The 16599-nt window shown below is 35.0% G+C and overlaps 2 protein-coding genes across 9 annotated transcripts in view; one reads left to right on the top strand and one right to left on the bottom strand.

Moving 5' to 3' along the window:
• Nucleotides 1–16599, top strand: part of RASA2 (RAS p21 protein activator 2) — a 125321-nt gene that overhangs the window by 89359 nt on the left and 19363 nt on the right. The window contains exons 10-19 of one of the 2 annotated variants that reach the window (XM_077130287.1): nucleotides 1071–1227; nucleotides 1525–1673; nucleotides 2729–2843; nucleotides 3342–3416; nucleotides 4127–4250; nucleotides 6418–6524; nucleotides 10068–10151; nucleotides 10581–10658; nucleotides 13975–14048; nucleotides 14684–14793. In XM_077130287.1, coding sequence (XP_076986402.1) covers nucleotides 1071–1227; nucleotides 1525–1673; nucleotides 2729–2843; nucleotides 3342–3416; nucleotides 4127–4250; nucleotides 6418–6524; nucleotides 10068–10151; nucleotides 10581–10658; nucleotides 13975–14048; nucleotides 14684–14793 — 1073 coding nt within the window. The remainder of the gene's footprint in view (nucleotides 1–1070; nucleotides 1228–1524; nucleotides 1674–2728; nucleotides 2844–3341; nucleotides 3417–4126; nucleotides 4251–6417; nucleotides 6525–10067; nucleotides 10152–10580; nucleotides 10659–13974; nucleotides 14049–14683; nucleotides 14794–16599) is intronic. The other variant, XM_077130288.1, reaches the window with a different exon arrangement.
• LOC143657668 (uncharacterized) overlaps nucleotides 1–16599 on the bottom strand; it is a 130496-nt gene that overhangs the window by 88282 nt on the left and 25615 nt on the right. The gene's annotated exons all lie outside the window — the stretch shown is intronic.

A 16599-nucleotide genomic window follows, 5' to 3' on the forward strand; every position in this document is an offset into this window, starting at 1 on the left:
GAAATGTCATCCTGGAGGCAGAAATAGAGTTAACACAATCCCAAATATGAAAAACTCGGCACTACCTGGTTTTGTGGTGTGTGAGTCCTATAAATTAAAAGAGACTTAAAAAAATCTATCAGCCAATTACAGTCTCTTACAATCTGTGGACCTGCTAAAATATTTCTAGTTAAATTTACAGTTCATGGAAATTGCTTCAGAATTATGCACTAGTGGGATGGGTGAGTAGAACGAGTGGAGGTACAGCAGAAGCAAAACTGGTCTCGAGTTAAAAATTGTTAGACAGGTAGGTGATGAATGCATGGGAGTTTGGTATTCTATTTTTTTCTACTTTTATGTGCAGTTTTTAAATCCCTACATTAAAAATAAAAAATATATGTATAGATTAGAGCTCTGATTTTGGTTCTACAACTTGCTTATTTCTAAACATTTCTCCTTCCTTAGATATTTAAAGTTGCCTCTGTTTTTGCAATGTATTGCCTTTCACTTATCTGAAAAACTTTCATGTAAATTTGATTTTTGTAAGTAATAACATCTTAAGTGTAATTACACTGTTACTCCTTTAATAGTATAATAAATCTTCTTATAAATCTTTAATCATTAACTTTTTAAAAATAAGTTCAAATTTCTACGTATAGGATTTATTTTAAAACAGTCACTTATGCCTTCTTGTTGTATATCTTATCTATTTCAACTAAATGCTTCTTTCTTACATTTAATTGATAAAATTTACTTGTAATAACATATTGGATTTTAAGTAAGTTTTACATTTTATTTTTTTCTAAACCTGCAAGTAAATTAAACTTTTTCAATACTTTGAGATCTTCATTTTTATATTATCTGTACTTTTGTTTCCCAGATAAAAATCTATTTACGTCTTTGTATTCCAATATTCAATACAACCAAAGATTCCTAGCTTGTTGCCTCTGAAGTTTCCATACCTTAAAGATCAAGTTGACTTTTTAAAAATTCTGTTTTCTTGCAGCGTGCTTGATTATTTACTCGCTGGCTTAGATGCTCATTACCACTGCATGGCCTTGATTGCTTTTTGTTTCTTTTTTTAACTTTAGGTACTTGCTCCAGCCAAAAGACAATGGAAATAAACCTTCTAAAACTGATGACCTGGGGTCTCTTCGATTAAATATATGTTATACAGAAGACTATGTGCTTCCTTCAGAGTACTATGGACCTTTGAAAACTTTGCTGCTAAAATCACCAGATGTTAAGGTACTTTAAAAATCTTAAGTATATAATTTTATATGAAAAAGCTAAAATAATTCTGTAAGTGATGAGAAAAAGATTTCAGAATATCAAGTGTTATCAAAGCAGTAAATATACATACTTAATTTATCGGAACCAGAATACCATGATTCCAAGGTGTTCCAAATTTCATTTCTAACAGAAATTAGCATTTCTCAAAAACAGATACAGTGAATGAAAGTAATATTTTCATTACTTTCACAGGTTAGTGATTACACATTTATTCATGTTTCCTTGATTTTGTACTTGGTTTCTGTATTCTAGCCCATATCTGCCTCAGCTGCTTACATTTTGGGTGAAATATGTCGAGAGAAAAATGATGCCGTTTTGCCTCTTGTACGACTGCTGCTGCACCATGATAAACTAGTTCCTTTTGCCACTGCAGTGGCTGAATTAGACTTGAAGGATACACAGTAAGAGTTATATGTTATTAAATGTTAATTATGTTTTGTTGAAATTTTACCTTAGTTTACCTGGCTGTTTTTGTAAATTTAACTAGGCTTATGCATACTAGGTGTACAAGAATTTCTTAGCAAGTAATAAAAGATAGTTTTTTCAGTTGTCAAACAGAATCTGCCAACAATAAAGATAACAGTTAATGAATTGTTACTGAACTTTGCTTCTTTCTTTAATGATTCCAGTGTCATTTTAAAAGTAATACATCAGGGCGGCAGTTTTGTTTTTTCCGTTATCCATTATGTAGCACTCTTATATATAAACACACAAGTTGTGTTATAAAAAACAATCAAGTGACTTCCCATTTCTATCATAGTCCAACAGTTATTTTATACACACACAGGTACTTATATGCTGCTTTTGGTTCATAAGCATCCCACATGCCTAATGTAGTTGGTTTGTTTTTTTTTTAATTTTTAAATTTTTTAACTTTCTTTCATGCATTTTTTTTTTTTTTTTTAAATATGGGCAGGCATCGGGAATCGAACCCGGGTCTCTGGCATGGCAGGTGAGAACTCTGCCTGCTGAGCCACTGTGGCCTGCCCACTTTCATGCATTTTTTGGTAACTAATTAAAAAAAAATTTTTTTTATTGTGAAATATATATACAAAAAAAGCAATAAATTTCAAAGTACATTTAAACAAGTAGTTATAGAACAGATTTCAGGTTTGGTATGGGTTACAGTTTCATTTTCAGATTTTTCCTTCTAGCTGCTCCAAGACACTGGAGACTAAAATAAGTATCAGTATAATCATTCAGCAGTCATACTCATTTGTTAAATCCTATCTTCTCTAACTCCTCCTCCTCCTTTTATCCTTCTTCCAGTTTTTACATTTTTGGTAACTAATTTTGGTAAGTTTGAAAAACCTAATGGCGACCAGCTTTTAAATGGCTGGTAAAAAAAAATTACTCAAGTTGCATATTGAGCAAAGTTGGATATCTCAAGTGATTATTACTTTTTGTAGCCTCTGTTTACTCACTTGGTTTTACCTTATTTGTATTTCTATTTCAGAGATGCAAACACAATTTTTAGAGGAAATTCCTTGGCTACCCGATGTCTGGATGAGATGATGAAAATAGTGGGAGGGCACTACCTGAAAGTAACATTAAAACCTATTCTAGATGAGGTACATAATATACCTCCATTAATGATAATTTGGGGCTTTCACCTAATGATCTATTGATGGGAATGATGTATCCGTTTATGTATTACTGAAAGAATAAGGATGAGCAATTTAACTTTTCTGTAAATGGAGTTTTACTCAAAGAACACATTGTAGTATACACTGCATCATTATTTCTTTTTTATTGGATTTCTATGCTGGAGTTCCAAATATAAGAAATATTTTTTGATAGAATTCTTTTGGAATATTGATTACAGTATCTGAGTGGGAGTTTTAAAATTTCTCATAGTTTTAAATTTTTATGAGCTTTTTTTTTTTTTTTTTTCACATGGGCAGGCACCGGGAATTGAACCCGGGTCCTCTGGCATTGCAGGCAAGCATTCTTGCCTGCTCAGCCACCGTGGCCCGCCTGAGCTTGTATTCTTATAAAAATAATAGTTATTTTCATTTTGCCAGGCTATTAGAAAAAAATCATTAATTGAAAAATTAATCTATTTTCAGATATGTGAATCCTCAAAATCCTGTGAAATTGATCCTATTAAATTGAAAGAGGGAGATAATGTAGAAAATAATAAGGTAAGTCCTTGTTATATTTTTATATATATTATATATATATTTAATATTTAATATATATTTAAATATATAATATATATTATATATTTATAATTGCATACAAAATTGGTCTTAATGGTATACCTATTTCCTACTTACAGTATAAAATTGCTGTATGGATGGGAGTGAGGATGTTAATTATTTACACCATGCCATTAGTATTAGCAGCATATCCTGTGACTAGTTTTTAGAATGTATTTTCCTCATTTTTCTTGTTTTTCTTAATTTTCTCTTTCTTGGCTCTAATAACAGTAGTGAATTAAGGCTGTATCTAGTTGCAACCTCCACTCCAACATTCCTGATCAGGCTAAGTAGCACATGAGAAAACAGTGAGTATGTTAGGGTCACAAGTTTTCATTGCATTTCACAACAGTATTATACTGTTCATGAAGCTACAAATCCAAGTTATTCCCTTGACTTCCCTTCAGATCATTTTACTCTCTTTGTTTCTTATACCATACATTCCCCTCATATCTTGGTAGTCTAAGTCTTATTTTAGGTCGGAATGTAAATTGTCCTTTAACTGAAGGAGTTTGGAGGAAGGAAGCAGGACTTTGGAATACTAGATACGACTCTCAAATAAATCTAATTTTCAATGCATTTTTTTCCATAAAGGTTATTGAAGGTTTGTGAAAATAAAAAATTTTAATATTTACCCTTTATAAATCCTACAGGAGAATCTGCGCTACTATGTTGATAAGTTATTCAGTACAATTGTACAATCAAGTATGAGCTGCCCCACTGTTATGTGTGATATCTTTTATTCTCTAAGGCAAATGGCTACTCAGAGATTTCCTAGTAAGTGCCATTGTTACTAAAACATACCTTTTCTACATTTTATTTTTTTCTAGATATTTATTGAGTATTTGGCTTATGTGAAATGTTTACGGTTTATAGGTAGTCTTTAGTTTTTCAAAATGGTTTTAGCTTTTTTTTAAAACTTGATGTTTTCCTTATAATCTCAAAATATTCTTTATTTTGATACAATGGCAACTTTAAACCAGAAGCAAATATAAAAATAATTGTTTTTAAGAAAGGTAAAGATTTATTATATGTGTAAGTAAATATCTATGCTACGGTGTATGAGATTGTTAAATGGAAGAAACCAAAATAACCTTCATTATCTGTACCAACTGCTTTTTCACTCCACATTCATTCAAGTAGTGGGAATCTTTGGTTCCATATGATTGACTAGATTTTTTCAAACTGTCTAACAGTTTGAGAATGCTAAGGTTTTGGTAGTGAGAGTTTCTTACAGAAATGACTTTAGACATTAGAAATATTTCTGTTACACTAAACATATAATTTTGAAGTACACGTATCAGTGTCTGACATGCACCAGTTTTTGCAAGAGAAGCTGTTTAAAGACTTTGCTTGGAAACATTCTGTAAAATTAAAAGTTGCAATATCTAACCCTTAGTACTTGGCATTATTCTAGTCTTATACCTCTCTGATGTCTCTCTCCTTCCACAGCTGCCTGTTAAGGTGGGGGTAGGGTGAGGACAGCACTTAAATTATCAGCCTTACCTAGCTGTGTGAAACTACAGTTACTTCAGTAACCATCTGAATAGATTTTACTGTTTTATCATTTTCTTTTAAGTCTGTGTATACTCTGATGCATGCATACACAGTTATCCTGCTAAACTGACTCAGTATCCTTTTGGTGGGACTGAGTTGTCTAACAGTAGATAAATTCAGACATCAAATACGTATATGAAATCTGGTCTCATAACAAAAATCAGGGCCACAGAGACATTAACATGAATAGATGAAATGTTGATTGGAATTATGTTTTTAAAAAGTGAGTCAGATCATGAATACCACTTTTAGTGAACAGGCACTATCTCTTCTCATCTTTACACCACTGCACAAGGTAGGTAAAACTTCCATTAGGTGCGTAAAGAAACAGGGGTTTAGAGAAGTGAAGGAGTTTGCCCAGCTAGGTCCCCATGTAAGGCCTGGCTACTCCACCACTATCCTTTACATGACCCCATGATCTTGGCCTTAATTATACTTTGGCTGTTTAATTCTTTTTATAAATGATCTAAAACATTTTTATTTTTATAAATGCAAATGTAATCACCTTAACTCTATTTTTGTTGCCTTAAAAGATTAAGATGTCTTCATATTCTACATGTGAATATTCTGTATAACTTACAGTTTCACTGCCATGAAGTACTTCCATGTTTTATCCTTTGTGGTTCTTTTTCTCCTGGGAATATGTATGGGCAGGGAGGGGACAGGCAGCGAGTGGGAAGCCAGCATTGTTAAAGGCCTGCAGGTTAAATAACTTGTCAGAAGTTACCTAGTGAGGAACTTCTAAGAGTTAAAACTCAGACCAAATCCAGAGGTTTTTTTCTTGCCCACCTGCTTCTCCACAGTCTGCGTGTTGTGTGAGGTAGGTGACTCCACTCTAAAATAAAGCTGTGGTAGGGAGACGATGGACATCACAGGGAGGCTTCAGTTCAACCACATTTTTATATGGAATACTGATTGCTTTCTTTGAAAGAAAGATTTCTGGCTAATGTTTTTTATTGCATAGCTTTTGATATTAGGATTTTTGAGGGACAAATTGGAAAGTATCGTAAAACTGAAAACAATCTCCTGTCCCAGTTTTGGGGTAAACTATTGCCACTAGGTAGTGCTAGATACTACTTTTATTTTTGTTATTGTAATTTCAGGAGTCTTTCTTTGCAGATGAGTAAAGAGGTATTTTACAAGTTAAAATATTTCTGAAAATTTAGCAGCTTTGTCTTTTCTTTATTCTTACTTTCCGATTTTTTTGTAGTCATAGGATTTTTTCCCTTTAATTTAGTCATTATCATTATCATTTCATCAACTCAGGCCTTGCAATAAAATTATATTGATCTTCTATTCGGTTTACAAGTTTTTCCGATCTTTTTTCCTTTCTTATCTTTGTTTTGTAGTGTGTTTGTGCATGACATGTGACCGTTCTTTTCTGCAGATGACCCGCACGTTCAGTATTCCGCAGTGAGCAGCTTTGTGTTTCTGCGTTTCTTTGCTGTAGCCGTAGTGTCACCTCATACTTTTCATTTGCGACCTCATCACCCAGTAAGTGTTTGTTCTGCTCAAAGCTTTATTCCATTTTTGTTAAAATGAAGAAAAGATAAAATAGCAAGTCAGTTTTGCTTGGCTGTATTTTCTTTTAACAATGACTTAAATTTACTGGGCTTTTTTTTTTTTGCCCATTTCAGTGTGTCAGAGAAGGCTGAAAATTGTTTTTATTTTTTGTTGTTTAAAGATACCATACAAGAGTGACAGAATGACAAATGTTGATAAGTCTTGTTCATTAGTGATGGGGACAAAGGGAATTCATAGCACTTTCCTTCTACTGTCGTATATGTTTGTAAATGTCCATAATACAAGCATTGTTTATTATTTACAGGTTTAGTTTAATTCTGTTTTTTTAAACAAAATCTTAAAAATTTTAAGAGACTCATTTCTGAAAGATAGGTAAACTTTTTTTGAAACATAGTTTGGCATTGCCATACTTTTACTTTTTCTTCACCTGGGATAATATTGTAAATATATGAGTTTTAAATCTTTTTAAAATATAGTCTTTTTGTCCCAAAGTCTTGTTTTAACTTATTAACATTTTAAAATTCTTTATTTTTGCTGTTTGTTTCCTTCTTATACAGTGTATTTTTGCTGGATCTTTAAGCTTTTATATTCCAAATATTTTATGATCTTACCCAGTTGCTTCAAGTTGCAGATTTGTGTGGCAGATAGCCAACATTGATTTAGTGCTTACTTTGTATTAAGCCTTGTTCTTTTTTATCTTTAGCATTTTTTATTGTGAAATATAAAATATATACAAAAAAGCAATAAATTTCAAAGTGCATTTTAACAAGTAGGTATAGAACAGATTTCAAAGTATGGGACAGGTTACAGTTCTACAATTTCAGGTTTTTCCTTCTAGCTACTCCAAGACACTGGAGACTAAAAAGATATATCAATATAATGATTCAGCAGTCATACTCATTTGTTAAATCCTAACTTCTCTGTTATAGCTCCTTCTTTTCCTTTTATCCTTCACCCAATCTTTAGGGATATTTGCACTATGCCCCTTCTGTTTTCATGTTGAAAAAGGGTGTTAACAATATGGGATATGGGGATGCAACTGTTTGATGTTCTTGGAGAGATGAGCACCTCTGGGTTTCAGGACCTATCTGTCCTAGGAACCATCTGCAGGGTTTAGTTTTCTGAAAAGTAAACTTAGTGCATTAAGCCTTGTTCTTAGTACTTTATATGTTTTAACTCATTAAGTCCTCCGAACAACCCTTATGGTGAATTGTTTTCATCCCCATTTACAGATAAGGAACTTACAATACAGTACTTTCCCAGAGTCACACAACTACTAAATGACAGTTTGAGCTCCCTTGATTTGATCTGGGTTAAGCCAGCATTCTGAGTCTTCACAGTTTGTGATCTTAGCCCTGTTCCTTACAGCCTCTTAGGCTGACAGATATCTGAGTACCTGTAATTTATCAAACCTGTGCTCAGCACTGGAGATGCAGTGATGAATAAGGAACTTCCTGCCCTCAGTTTAGAAGCGGCACATTGAATAATAGAGAGTAGAGAAGACAAATAGATGTTGGAGATTAAATGGGCCACGTAAGCCCACTCCCCCCCCTTGACAGCTGTGACATTGGCCACGCGTTTAACTTTGTGAGAACTGAATGGAACCATGATGCAGTGGTAGCAGCACACCCTCTCTCGTCAAGGAACAAACTGTCTGTGAGTAACCGCAGCAGAGTATGGGCAGTGTCCTGCCCACAAGGCTGTCCCATCTGCAGTACTATGTTACTGAGGCTGTCCACAACTCTGGAGCAGCACTGGCTTGCTGGCAGCATTCTGAACATAAACAGAACTCCTGCCTCGGAACTTGTGACCCTGCCTTGTAGTTGAGTTGGATTTACAAGTTCTTCCAGTAGATGTTGCAGTAAATCCTTCTAACCACAGTCACTATTAGTTAGGCCTCTGTTTTCCTATTGTTATGCCAGAAGGACTGCTTCAGAACTGCCATGAAACTTTATTGCTTGTCTTTAAGTGTAACCTTCTCCCTACTTTTAAAGAACACTCCAGTTGAAGAGAGAGAACAAATATGTAAGATAATCTTCAACTAGTATTAAGTGAGGACTATCGACCGTTGATACTACAGAAACTTAGAGAAGGGAACGGGCCCCGTGACCTGGAGTGATCACGCCGTGAAGACCAGTGTGACAGTCAGAATGACTGAGGAAGAGAACTGAGGAAGGCCACTGCAGTTTACATTTAGAAGGTCTTTGAATTTTGGAAGCCAGTTTTAGTATAGTAGAAGAGAAGAAAATCAGATTGCAGAAGATTAAAGAGTTAGTGAATGGATGCAGTGTTACCTGGGAAATATACTGAGAGTTAGCTTGCCCTGCTGTTGAAAGACAGAGGCAGAGTTGAGCATGTGTATAAGGGCGGGGGGGTGGGGGGGTGTTAGCAGTGACTCAGTATACCACTCTTTTGAGAAATTTCACGATGGGGGAAAAATGGATTAGAACATGCTTCTCGTCACATTCTGTTGTCCTCTCTGCTACCTCCTTCATGCCTCGGCTGAGGTAGACTGTTGTAATCCTGATGTTGTCTGTGGTGCCCTGGAGCTCCGTCATGGCATGTGTCATGTTGCTGTATAACCATCTGTCTCTGATCTCTCCATGTGGACTGCAAGTCACTTAAGAACAAAGGCTGCGTCTTTTCAAAGTCTGTGTATCCCAAGAATACGGCACAGTTTCTAGGACAAAAAGCTGTTCGTTAAGTGTTTGATGAATGAAAGACGGTAGAGAGGGGCCAGGTCAAATGGGAAAACCCATGCAAGGTTTAAACAAAAGGGAAGAAAACAGCCGAAAGAGAGAAATTGAAGAGAGAAGGAGGTTACTAATCAGTATTCTGAGAATACAAAAAGGTTGTCCTTAAAAGAAAAACTGATAGGATTAACATTGGGAAAGAAAAGAACAATCCTCCTTTGAAGTATTGTGCTGCACCATATGAAATTGGTTTTAGTTTGTAGTTCAAAAACCATCAAATGTGGCAGTCTCATCTGGTTCAACCTAATATAAGGAAGGGAGGACAGGATGTGTGAATGTATACCAGGTTATTTTGTAGTGAGAAATCCAACATTTCAATTTAATTTAATGTGCTTAATATAGCACCTACTACATGTTCGGCTCTGGATTGGGTACCAGATGACTGAGGAATTAGGCATCTGTGATAGGCAGGGCAAAAAAAAGTAGATGGCATTGACATTCTATAAGCAAATACAATTTATAAGTTAGTCCACACTGCACAGAACAACTTACAGTAATTAATTCTGGCCTTCTAAAGTAATACATCATTAATTACTTTGTGAGGATTGTCTATTATATGTGGTTTTCTTAGTCCCTAATTCCTTAGTCCTGTGAGTTGAGCCTAACATAAATAGCTAGATTTTAACAATATTGATGGTTCAAATTAACATTTTTTTAGTAACTGTTGTTGAGCACTTCACTCTTCCACTCACTACTTTTTATACAAATCATATTTCTTGAAAGCTTAACAGGATTTTTGTGTCTTTTCTGTATTCTTTAGGATGCGCAGACAATTAGAACATTAACCCTAATTTCAAAAACTATTCAAACGTTGGGAAGCTGGGGGAGTCTGTCCAAAAGCAAGGTATGTTTTTACTTTATTTTGCTTTCATACTTCTAAATGTGATTATACCCTGTGATCCTTTCTTCCTCACTTACCCCTTCCAAAATTAAAAGCAAAACATTGCACCCTCTCCTCCGAATATACAGATTCAGTAGCTGACTTTTAGATAATTGTTGCATCTTGGTCACCTGCTGAAGAGGATGGTTTGATTTAAATTGATATATCTAAGAGGGAGAGGAAGTTTAATAAGATTATGCAGGAGCAGTCTATTTATTTACCTAGGCCCAATAGCTATTGAAGAAAAGTCTTCAGCTCCAAGCCCCATAACCATTGAAATATATTATGGAAGCCTTTTAGGCCTTAATTTTCAGCTTGAAAATACTGAACTATATATATTCTTAGTTTCTACTTAGGTATCTAAATTCTGTTTTGTTTTGTTTTTTTTCTTAGTCAAGTTTCAAAGAGACATTCATGTGTGAATTTTTCAAAATGTTTCAAGAAGAAGGATATATTATAGCAGTTAAAAAGGTATGGTTTTTTAAAAAAACAATTCTTATTATTAAATACACAAAAAGCAGTAAATTTCAAAGTACATTGTACTAAGCAATTATAGAACAGATTTCATCGTTGGTATAGGTTACTTCCACAATTTTGTTTTTCCTTCTAGCTGCTCCAAGATACTGGACACTAAAAGAAATATCAATATGATGATTCAGCAGTCATATTCATTTGTTAAATCCTCTCTTCTCCATCATAACTCTTCCTCCTTCTTTGATCCTTCTCCAGTGGGTATTTGGGCTCAACCCTTTCTAACTTTATGTTGGAAATGGGCTTGGGAGATGGAACTAGGTAATGTTCTGGAGAGGCCGGCCCCTGTGCGTTTCAGGACTTACCTGGCCTAGGAACCCATCTGGAGGTTGTTAACATTTCTGGAAGTAATCTTACTATGTGAAACTTCTGTAGTATCTCAGAGCCCTAGATGTTCTTCAGGGTTAACAGGAATGGTTTTGGCTTCTCGACTCTTTGAACTCTCTTAGCCACTGATATCTCATTTGTTAGAAATCTTTTCCTCCTTTTGGTCAGGAAGGCATTATCGATCCCACAATGCCAGGGCCAGGCTCAGGTGTGATCTTTTTATTCTGGAAATATTAAACATTTCTTTTCATATGCAAATTACAGATGTCTAGGTGGATTCTCAACAGCAGCCCTATGACATTTTGGGCTGGATGATTCTTGATTGTGAGAGGCTGTCCTGTGCTTTGTAGGATGTTCAGCAACATCCATGACCTCCATCCATTAGATGGCAGTACCATGTCCCCAACTGAGATGACCAGAAATGACTCCAGACATTGTACAGTGTCCCCCGAGGGGCAAAACTGTTTCCATTTGAAAATAATTGGTGTAGGAATAGAGGCTTAACATGGCACCTGACATATAGTGGGCATTTAATTGACTTAATAAAAAAATATGAATTATTGAGCATTTTATAAACAAGATAGATATGGTTGTAACCTGAGGAACTTTACTATAAATTTTACTAAAGCCTACATTATTTAATATCCTAACACAAGGAGGCCTAATGAGAATGTTTTGAAAAGATCTTTAATTTCTTTTAGTCTTAGATCATTTAAAAAAAATATAGCATTATTGTAAAACCCTGAAAACTTGTAAATTTAGTTTGAAGTACATCTAAATTTGGCTTGAAGGAAATACTGTATCATATTTATTATAGTTCTAACTTAGTAAATCCAAATTACCAAGATCACATTTTAAAGGCTTCATTCAGTTTCGGCAGTATGATTGGTAGTTGATTACCAAGGGTATATTTTGTCAGAGTTTATGTTTGGACATTTTTTTAGTACTTTTAAGAGCCTTACAGTGACTCGGTAGGTGAAAATGATGATTTAAAGACATTTGGAATTTTCTCACTTAGAATAGTGCAAGTTTAACCAAATTTTTTTAAACTGTTGAAAGCTTTTAAGGAGAAAATCTTTCAAAAGAAAAGGCAAAGAAAAAGCTTTTATTTTTAAAACATTGTTGAAACATTCATGGGACAGTGTAGGCAGACTTGTTGGCATGGTTATGATATACTGTCTTTTGTTTTGGGGTTGTTTTCCATGTTTTATGACTAGGCTATGGTATCAGCTGATTTTTTTTTCCTGATATACTTGGACTGTGTAGAGTTGATAATGCCAGTGAAGAAAGGATTTCAGGGTGCCAGTTCGTGCTCGGCCCTGAGCCACCCCCCACATCCTCATAGACTGTCCATACTCCTCTTGTCCCATATTTGGTTCTAGGCCCCTAAAGTGATAGAGGATGTTTTGCCCTGGTATGCTAGATTTATTATTTACTTGTTGAGTCTGGGTAAGTTTGGTGCCAGAAATTACAAAAGCTTGTGAAGTCCAGTTTCACTTTCCTATGGGCACTCTCACTTGTGACACTGACCACCATGGCAGAAGAAAACAGATAACTCAGAATCCTATACTCGTCCCACAGGGTTTAGGAAGGGTAACCTCGATGCTTCTATAAACAGGGAGACCATATAATTTAGCATCCAAACCATGAGCCCTTTTGAGAGTGAAAAGGGTTACCTGATGATGTGTATGCTAGGATGACAGGTGTAGACCGAGATGATCAAGCCACCTGGAACCTACCGCCACCTTGCCTATAGTCTGTCGTAATTATTGTGTTCGCTCGTATTTTATATAATGTGTGTGTGTGTTTGTCTTTTAAGCCTGAAATGGGACAACATAGCAGGAAACCCAGAAACTTCTCTAAGTTTCTCATATTTAGCTTAGGAACTAAAAAATGGATAGGATTCCTCTCTAAGAACAAGAAGTGTTTCTTGAACTCCTTGCATCTCACTTCCCTGAAAAGAAGCCACGTGCCTGGAAGCACTTGACCAGTTGAGGCAGATAATCATGAAGCTAAGTGCTCTTCACTGAGTGGCTTCCCATTGCAAGAGATGGAAACCGCAAATTTCTCCAGCCACCACAGTCTCTTCCTTTTCTCCGTAATACATTTTCTCCACAGGAAGTTTACAAATTATGATTAGATTAAGTTATCCCAGAGAACCTGATTATACTTCCGTTGTAACTATGAAATACCATCCCTCAGGGCTAAAGTCAGTTATATATATAATAGTTGGCAAACTTTTTTCTGTAAAGGCCATTTTAGGCTTTGCTGGCCACATATGTTCTCTGCCACATATTCTTCTCTGTTTTTGTTTTTAAAATGTAAAAGCTTTTCTTAACTTGTGGGCCTTACAAAAACTAGCTGCAGATCAGATTTGGCCCATGGGGCCAATTTGCCGATAATTTGACTTATAATTTATGTTCACAATTCTATATCTGAAAACTTTGGGACTAGAAATGTTCCAGAATTTAATTTCTCAGAGTTTAGCAGGGTGGCATTGGGTAACATGTCATAATCACACACATCTGTTTCTGTTGCACACTAAGCAGGATATAGACTAATTGAGACAAAAAAAGTTATAACCCCCAATCAGTTCACTGCAAATCAAAAACCAAACAAAGCAAAAATGCCTTTGTATTCAGAGCTTTATGGATTTTAGAATTGCAGTTAATGGATGTGGACTTGAATTATTTCTACAGGATAATGTAACCTAGATCTTACTTGAGAATTAACTTTTTAGAATATTTATCCTTTATAAAACAGAGTATTTAATTGTAGATGAAGTCCCTAGTTTATATATTGCTCTTATGTATGTTCCTTACATATGTAAGGAACTTCACAAGGGCATTTGTCATTAGCATTTGAGGTAAACTGAATTTTTTGTGATATACCTTCTCACAATGTAATATTTGTCCATTTCCCCATTTAGTTCCTGGATGAAATTTCATCTACTGAAACTAAAGTTTCCAGTGGTACAAGTGAACCTGTGCATCTAAAAGAAGGGTAATTTAATGATATCAGACATCAGACATTAAGGTCATGTTTCAGTACAGATATTAAGTAAGTACAAAGAGCATGGGTCCAAGGCTGAAGAAGTCTGGATTTTTTGTTCTTTGCTAGAACTGCCTGACATTAGTCAAGTAAGTCACTCTTACTATGCTATAAATATCATCTGTAAGGTAAACATCACATCCAACAGACATGACTCCATGTCCATTCTGTCCCAGAATTGTGAAAATACAGTGGGATGGAGGGTATTAGTACTTAGAAAAAGTAACAGCTCCATTCAAGTCTTAGTACTTAGAAAAAGTAACAGCTCCATTCAAGTCTTAGACTGTTAAAGCAGAGTGTTGTTATTAGAAAAGAATGGAGACATTTCTAATGGAGTCATGGAGTGATGAGGAAACATCACTCATTTGGCCTTTTTTTGGTTCTGCATAGCACAAGTCTAAATATTAAAGGCTGTTCCTTAGTATGACCAGAATAAATGCAAGAATAAGATAGTGAAGGCATTTTCACATACTTCATAGAATCTTACACAGCTGTTCATGTCACTTAAAAGTTAAAGGGCAATTCTTTGTTTTGGATTAACTATTTCAACCTTTATAGTTAAATGTTTTCATCTGTTGTTTTGGCAGTGAGATGTATAAAAGAGCTCAGGGAAGAACTCGGATTGGAAAAAAGAATTTCAAGAAACGATGGTTCTGCTTGACTAGCAGAGAGCTTACTTACCACAAACAGCCAGGTAGTTGTGTTTATGCTTTATTGTGGGGTCTTCTCCAGGTTTTCAGTGAAGATTTCCTTTTCTGTTTCTTAATAATGACTCTCGTGAATCCTTTCACTAATATTATAGTTAATATAGTTTATAGTTTCTCACAGTGATAAAGACACTAAGAATGTAATAAATATTTGATAAGTAACACCATGTAATTAAATTTTCTCACATTAAATTTCTTTTGTTGCTAATAATGGTGTTCCTACAGTGCTGTTTTCTAAAATGTTCCCTGGAAAATCATTGCTGTTTTTTAAGCAACAGTTAGACCATTTAGAACTTGTTAACTCTCAGAGTCAAATTAATAAGAATCTATACCTCATGAATGAGAACATTATAGTGATTTGTTGGAAAATGTCAACCCAAAATTCCCTGTCATGTATAGACTGTCGTCCCCATACACCTAAGTGATTCCTTTTAAGTTTAATCCTTTGAGTGAAACATGATCTACAGAAAGCCATTAGCTTCTGATGTTTTGATAAGAATAACTTTAAGGTTCTAAATCATGTTTCATATATAGTAGAATTTGTTTTATTCAAAGTGATCAAGGATCCAAACATGTTCACTTACCTAAAAAGATTACTAAAAAAAAGCAATAATCATTGAGAATCAAACAAAACCCAAAGATGCATGCATCTTAAACATTTGTGTTTATTTGTTTATATTTGTTTACCATTCTTTTGCTAGAGCTAAGAACTTCCTTTGAATAGATTCCACAGATCAGCGCTCCCCTTTGTCTTTCTTGTGTGATCATAACCCATAGCGCATCTGTTTTCAGAGTGATTTCTCTAAAAGTGAAGCTAGAACTTAGATACATGAAAAGTAATCCAAATACAGAATCTTTTTGGATTTTCATGACAGTCATACAGCTGCCTCACCCCCACATAAATCAATTTTGTATGGATGTGCATCTTTTTCAAAGCTTTTCATATAAATAATCAGCCTCTTAAATTAAGTAAACGACAATCACAACAAAGAAAACTGGCACAGATAGATTTGGGAACACACAACTGGCTTGGAAAGCAAATTGGCCTCACCGGTGAGAAGGAAGAGCACAGGCCTTGCAGGTGGTGGCCCAGCAGCCAGCTACGCTCACCTGCCCCCAAGGCCGAGTATCAGTTACTACAACACGTCTGTTAGTTAAAGAGCTGTTAGGAGAGCTCTGCTATATATAAATTTTGGAATGGTAAAAAAAAAAAATCAGACCTATGGTGCTTTCAAAAGAATGTATAGTTATAGCGTGTTTCAGTGGGGATTCTTGAAGAGTAGAGCGATAAAAACTTTTGTTTTATAATTCTTCCTTAGAATGGCTTAGCCAGAATGCTAACATATCTAAATACATTAGTAAGACATAAGAAACTAAATGCATTATATTTTTAGGTACCTAGATAATTTGTTATGGCATGTAAATGTTCAAATGACTAAAGATCAGTAGGCTGTGTACTTGCCCTTTCAGACAACATTTTTAAGCTACGTATATTCTGAATGTTTTAGACGTTAAAACTTACATTGAACACCATTAAATAACCTCACCTATGTCTAGCCAGATCTTAAAGATAGCTGTCATGATGTGCTGATTATGTTTGCATTAACAATGCATTTAAATACAACTTAAGGTAGTTCATTCTCCATGAATAGGTGGATTTGTCCCCTATTTTTGATGTAAAATATTGCATTTAATTTCGGGGAGGTCAGAGACTGCAAAGTTCACCCACAGTTCTCAAGAGAACTCTGTTCTATCCAGCACTTCAGAATAAAATTCTATAGAGTGATAAGCTGTTC

The sequence above is a fragment of the Tamandua tetradactyla genome, chromosome 15 (genome assembly GCF_023851605.1).
Source record: "Tamandua tetradactyla isolate mTamTet1 chromosome 15, mTamTet1.pri, whole genome shotgun sequence".
Classification (NCBI taxonomy): domain Eukaryota; kingdom Metazoa; phylum Chordata; class Mammalia; order Pilosa; family Myrmecophagidae; genus Tamandua; species Tamandua tetradactyla.